The sequence below is a fragment of the Glycine max genome, chromosome 14 (assembly GCF_000004515.6).
Source record: "Glycine max cultivar Williams 82 chromosome 14, Glycine_max_v4.0, whole genome shotgun sequence".
NCBI classification, from domain to species: Eukaryota; Viridiplantae; Streptophyta; class Magnoliopsida; order Fabales; family Fabaceae; genus Glycine; species Glycine max.
Window position 1 is genome coordinate 45,803,866 of NC_038250.2, and position 6,225 is coordinate 45,810,090.

Sequence of the window (6,225 nt, forward strand, 5' to 3'; positions counted from 1 at the left end):
GAGTTACGTTATTCTTTTGTTTAGGAAAAATAGCAGTGTTTTTTTTTTTGACAGTAAAATAGTAGTGTTTTTTCCACCCTCTTGTTGGCATATGGCTATTTACTTTACCCATTGAAAAAAAAGCTATTTATTTCTGAAGGCTTCCCATCCGTCGATTCCACCAGAATGACAAATCCACGGTGCATTGTCAATCACCAGAAAAGCCAGGCATTCAAGCTGCGTTTCCTCCTATTGTTCGGTGAAATCAACATTATATTATAATAATAATAATAATAATAATAATAATAATAATAATAATAATAATAATAATAATAAAGGTTGCAGAAACAATTAGCCAGAATAAAAAGTACAATATTTCAATTATTTTTAATTGAAATTAAACTTTATCTCATTGAATTTTCAATAAAATTTGATATTAATTATTAAATGAAATTTTAATTTTAATTAAAAGTACTAAAAATACTTAAGACATTAAACTTAAATTTTATCCATTTAAAAAAATTCCTGCTAAGTATTTCATAAAAATATTAATTAAGGAATTAATAAATGATTTTTATTAAAATATAATAGTAATTTAATTAAAGTAATATTTTTTATTATCATATAATTATATATTATCATGTACAATAAATTTATTAATATTTATAATAATTATTTTAAAATTCATATTTAAATAATTTCTAACTATCAATGTTATATTTATTATAACAAAATTAAACTCAATTCTTTAAATAAAGTCTCATATTTAAATCTTGTAAAAAAAACAATTGAATCAAGAGATTTTACAGATATTTTGTATTTATAATATAGTAATAAAAAATCTAATTACTAGGGCAACAATTTTATACACTAATAAAAATTAAAAATTCATATTAATAACTTCAAATATTATATATGAGAAATTATATCCTCTTCATTATTTATTAAGATTTTTTAAAAATTATAAAAAAAATTATGCAAGTCTTGTTTCATATTTAATGAATGAACTCACGATTTGGTAGTTGATAATCACTGTTCACATTACAGTTTCTTGTAGATATTCTGAATTTTGACTTGCTTCATCTTAACCTCCTCCTTAAATAAAAATGGAAATTGCATAAAGAGCAGTGTTTTTCTTGAGACGCTTTCTTTGTATTAAAGTCGTATATTTTAATGCATGCTGTCGAGCTTTTGTTACTTTGTGACAAATGGAGGGTCCTTAGTTCTGTTTCTCTTTCTTCTCTCTGTTCTCTCAACCAAGTTCTCAATTCAATCTTCTTCACCCTTTTGATCTGCTAATTCTCAAGGTAAAACATTGTCTCTTCAGCTTCTAATGTTTGCTTTCACGTTTTGTTTTCTCTTCGCTACCTGTTTGTTTAACCAAGGATTGGGAAAGTCCAAATCTTCAATCTTTTATTGTGTTGCTTGTGTTTGCTTTAATGGCTGCAACTTTGGTATGCAGAATGTTTCCCTCAAATGGGGTTGCTAAAAACTGATCAAACTTTTAGTCAATGTTTTCCCTTTTCAAAATTCTTTTAGGCCATTAAAACAAGTATCAAGCTTACTCTCTATGTGAGTGTATTGTACATACATATATACATACATGTATGCTCGTATTTCAACATTTTAAGTGTCTTTTATGAAGTGGTGGTTTAGCGAAGAGTTTGGCTTATAAGTTCTTTGTGCCCTCTCTTTTTTCTCTCTATTTTGATCAACACTTGTCCAATGGTTTGTTCTCTTTCGGTTATTTTTGGAAACTTTGTCCCATGACTACCTCCTCTTCAAAGTAATTAGTCTGATGTATTTTATGTACATATATTCATGATGGTTGTGTTTTGGTAATTGTTACAATGTTTTCAATTTAGTAATTTATCAAATTGCTTCTAATTTAATGCCTCTTAGGCACAGAAACGATTCTATGACAGATGTTGTTACTTGTTATTGTTTGATAAGGTATTCAAAATTGGGAGGTTTTCGTTTGAATTGTGATGTCCAAGCCACTGCTAGGCATAGGGGAGGAGGAAGGTCAAAGCAATGTCACTTTGTTGGTTTCTTCCTCAGTCATCATGGAAAGTGTGTGCCTGAATAGCTCAAAATTGAAAGAGCGCAACTACATGGGGTTATCTGATTGTTCATCTGTGGACAGCTCCGCGCCGTCCTTCTCAGATGAGACTAAAAGCAATCTGAACCTTAAGGCTACTGAGCTGAGACTGGGGCTTCCGGGATTGCAGTCTCCCGAACGAGATTCAGATCTTTGCTTGAGAAGTTCAATTCAGTTTGATGAAAAACCACTGTTTCCTTTGCATCCTGCTACTGATGATCACCATTCCTCATCAAAGCCTGCTGTTTTGGGTAACAAAAGAGGGTTCTCAGATGTCATGAGTGGATTCGCCGAGGTAAATATCAACTCAATCCAAGGGCACATATCACATATGTAATTTTTTAAATGCTGGACCAGGCACTAAAAGCCCCCAATATACCATGCAGGAGAAATTGCTTGTTAGTTCTGAGGTCAACACAATATTGTCACCAAGGCCTTCTTCTAATGTGGCATTGAAACCAAGCTCTATGCTTGAGAATGTTGGGGCTCAGCAATCCAAAGCCAAAGAACTCGCAACAGCGAAGGTTGGTCTTGAGAGGTCTCATGTTTTCAATGATAGCAGAACAAATCTGAATGATTCTGCTAATAACAATAGCAGTGCACCAGCTACCAAGTAAGTGGAAAGTGGGAATTGGCATAAAGTTTGGGCTTAACCTTGGAAATGATCTCTGATGAATGATGATCCTTGTGTGGCAGGGCACAGGTTGTTGGTTGGCCTCCTATAAGATCATTTAGGAAAAATTCACTGGCCACTACTACAAAGAATGTTGAAGAAGTGGATGGAAAAGCGGGGTCTGGTGCACTGTTTGTAAAGGTCAGTATGGATGGTGCTCCTTATTTAAGAAAAGTAGACTTGAAGAATTACTCTGCGTATGCCGAACTATCTTCTGCGCTGGAGAACATGTTCAGCTGTTTTACCATAGGTAGGAAAGAGTTAGTTTTATTTGAAAATTTTAGCCTTTTGATTGTTGGAGCCATTTTGCCAGGATCCAGTTACTGCTTATGTTGATGTGAATGTCAGGTTCTTGTGGATCTCATGGAAATCTGGGAGGGGAGGTGCTGAATGAAACCAAGCTGAAGGATCTGCTTCATGGATCAGAATATGTTCTTACGTACAAGGATAAAGATGGCGACTGGATGCTAGTGGGTGATGTTCCCTGGGAGTAAGTTCTGATTCATTTGTGTACTCGCTAGTCTTTTATTGGTATTTCTTTTAAAAATAATGAATTCTTTGAAAATATTAGTAGAAGCACATCAAGGAATGTTGATTGATGGTAGAAAACTAGCATTCTGCATAAAAGATTGTTCAAAGCCAAGGAAGGCCTGAATAATAATTAATATAAATTGTAGTGCCTATCGTGTTTGTTGTGAGTATATCACAACAATGTGAGTACACAGAAATTAACTTTTTTAGCTAGAATGTATACATTCTAACATGCACTTCGGCTGGGGAAGTGTGAAGATGTATCATATCCTCTTGTTCTTTAAGCCATATTCTAGTCAAAAAGGAAAAAGGAAGCAACTCATAGTATGTTTGTGAGCAACTAGGTTGGCTTGGCATAGTTTAAATGGGGTTTAATTTTTAACTATAGCACTTAAAAAAGTTCTTTGTCAATACGATGCTGTGTATTTAAAGAACTATTAAGAGCTATTATTGGATGTTAAGTATGGTACTTTCTTGTTTACTATTGTAGAGTTTTGCATGAACTATTAATAGCCTTTTTTCATTCCACTTTGAGTTGTTCATGAGAATGCCTTTGAACACTTTTTTTTTTTTTTTATTGTCACTGATGTTGGGTATATCTGCAAATTAACTCAATCTAATATCTAAACTCTTTGCAGGATGTTTATTGAGACATGCAAGAGGCTAAGGATCATGAAGAGCTCCGAAGCCATTGGTCTAGGTTAGTATTCCATTCAAGACCATTGATCTTAAAACCTATATAGCTGAAAATCTTTATGGTGAAGTTTGTCAGAAAAGTAATGAATGTAACTTGCTGGAGTTAATGCATGGACATAAAATTCAAAATTTTAAATTAGAATATTTCAAAATACTAATGCAGTAATGCATGTTGCAATTACTCTGTCCTAAAATTTCTTGGAAAGTTGGTAAAAATAAGTGGTTATTTCTCCAATATAAAGCTGAACCAGAGACACTTAGTGATCAAATTTGTAGCTGCCATTGAAATATGTTAAGTATTACTATAATTCCATAGTGAAGTCAGGAAACAGATAATTTCTTACACTAAAAGAGAACCACAGCATGCTGACTGTGGGAATCTAAGAAAAAAAAAAACTCTGTTCAGAAATGGTTAGATGTATGTTATTTTTTTTTCTGATTTTGGAAATGATATATCCTAAATATAAACCCGAGAGTGGCAGAATGTAATTTCTCGTCCTTTTTACATGAATTTTTGTGCCGTAGAAATATGTAGATGGAATCATAGTTAAGCTAGTTTACTTTACCTTCTATTTGATACAGTGAAGCCAAATCTATTACGAGTTTACTGTATAAAAATTTCAATGATTTGTATTCTGTTTTCTTCTGTCTTAACTTTTATAACTAAGCGTATCTTATTCAATGTCAACTTTTTTGCAGCACCAAGAGCTGTTGAAAAAAGTAAGAGAAGGAACTAGGCAGTATCAAGCATCTCATCACACTCTATCCATCTAACTGCTTATGGGGTTAAAAAGCTTTCTTGGCTATGTGAGGGAGCAACACAAGGCCATAATGGCTTGGAAACACAACTCTAGGCATGTTGGACTGGATAGAATTTCGTACTAAAGCTGCCTTGTTGATCATGATATTATTTACTATCAGTGTGTTCTGTTGTCATGATGTTTTATATTCAGTAAGCTTTTTTCATGATTGTCACAACTTATAAAACCCCAAAAAACCTGTCTGTGGGAGGTTCTTATATTTTATGTGCTGTCATGTTCATGTTGTGGTGAAGGATTTGTAGTTTGTAAATTGCATCATCTCTTATATGTTTGCAACTTTGTGTGATAAAAAACACCAAGTTGTTATATATGTAATGCACCTTCAACTGTTTCTCTTTTGTTATCTGTCAAATGTCATGTGGTGGTAGTTAGGGGTTGGCAAAGAATTGGAGCAAAATTTTAGTTGTCCTATATAAATTCTTAATTCAACAATTTATTTTTCTTGTAAATAAAATTAGAAATGAAATAGTGCATATTCATATTACATGAGGAGAGAAAATATTTTGAGAAAGAAGACTATACGCTGACAGTATAAAATAGCTTTACTGAGCCATTTAATTACAATTTATCACCCTATGGTAAGTTTGTTAGACTAAATATTTTTCAATAACTGACATGAAAAAGATAGAATTCCGTAGTTAAAGTGTTATTTTTTGGGTTTGATCTACTTAGAACTAGAAATCAGTTTTTAATTTATAGCTGTCTCCCCTATGAGAATTTATCTGTGTCTTCAGTTTAGGCTATAAGTTATTTTTTGTGTTGACAATTTTAACCTCCACTTCTGTGGCCTAGTTTGTAATCTTTCTGAATATAATATGTGAGCTATTAAAATATAACATTGTGCTTGATGAGGCTTTGGGCCTTTGCATTAACTAATGAGATTCTGTCACACTGTTGGATTTGGTTGTCGGGTTGTCCAGGAACCTAGACCTATAGCATGTGAAGCTCTCTGATCGGTGTAGTGCACAACAATGGAATCATGAAAGATGCAAAGCCTTCATTAGCTCTTTTATTTTTATGAAACTTGCTTGATAGGGGAAAATTCTTGCATGAATGTTAACACTACCTTCCCTGATTTAGGATTATGGGATTTTTTTTTTATCGAAAATTTATGGTTTATTGAGCATGTGGTATGGACTACAATAGTTTGGATTATAAAAAGACAATAAAACATTAAGTTTGAACCTTTGGAGAGCATACTCTTTAGCTTTGGTTTATTGCATGCTTTGGACAATAAATTGATGTCTTAACAATCTTCTACGATGCTTTCAACAATATGCTCTTTAGCTTAGTAAGATTAGAATGTTGGGGATAAATTAATTTTAATAAAATATAGCTCTTTATTTTATTATATTGTTGAACTAAATAGTTAATTTGACTAGGTCTTAGATTAAAATTAAAGATTTTTTTATCAAATGAAGATT

General features: G+C 32.4%; 1 protein-coding gene across 2 annotated transcripts; it reads left to right on the top strand.

The window, feature by feature from the left end:
• Positions 1-973: 973 nt before the first annotated feature.
• LOC100815447 (auxin-responsive protein IAA9) lies at positions 974-5,132 on the top strand. Of its 2 annotated transcripts, none has more exons than XM_003544795.5 (7): positions 974-1,286; positions 1,933-2,375; positions 2,467-2,693; positions 2,777-3,003; positions 3,102-3,243; positions 3,923-3,984; positions 4,680-5,132. In XM_003544795.5, exons 2-7 carry the CDS (start codon positions 1,968-1,970, stop codon positions 4,715-4,717), a joined length of 1,104 nt encoding a protein of 367 aa, XP_003544843.1. In that variant the 5' UTR covers positions 974-1,286; positions 1,933-1,967; the 3' UTR covers positions 4,718-5,132. The 2 variants fall into 2 exon arrangements, with proteins under 2 accessions (XP_003544843.1, XP_014622654.1); XM_014767168.3 differs by having other exon boundaries at positions 1,100-1,286; positions 1,882-2,375.
• The last annotated feature ends 1,093 nt before the right edge of the window (positions 5,133-6,225 follow it).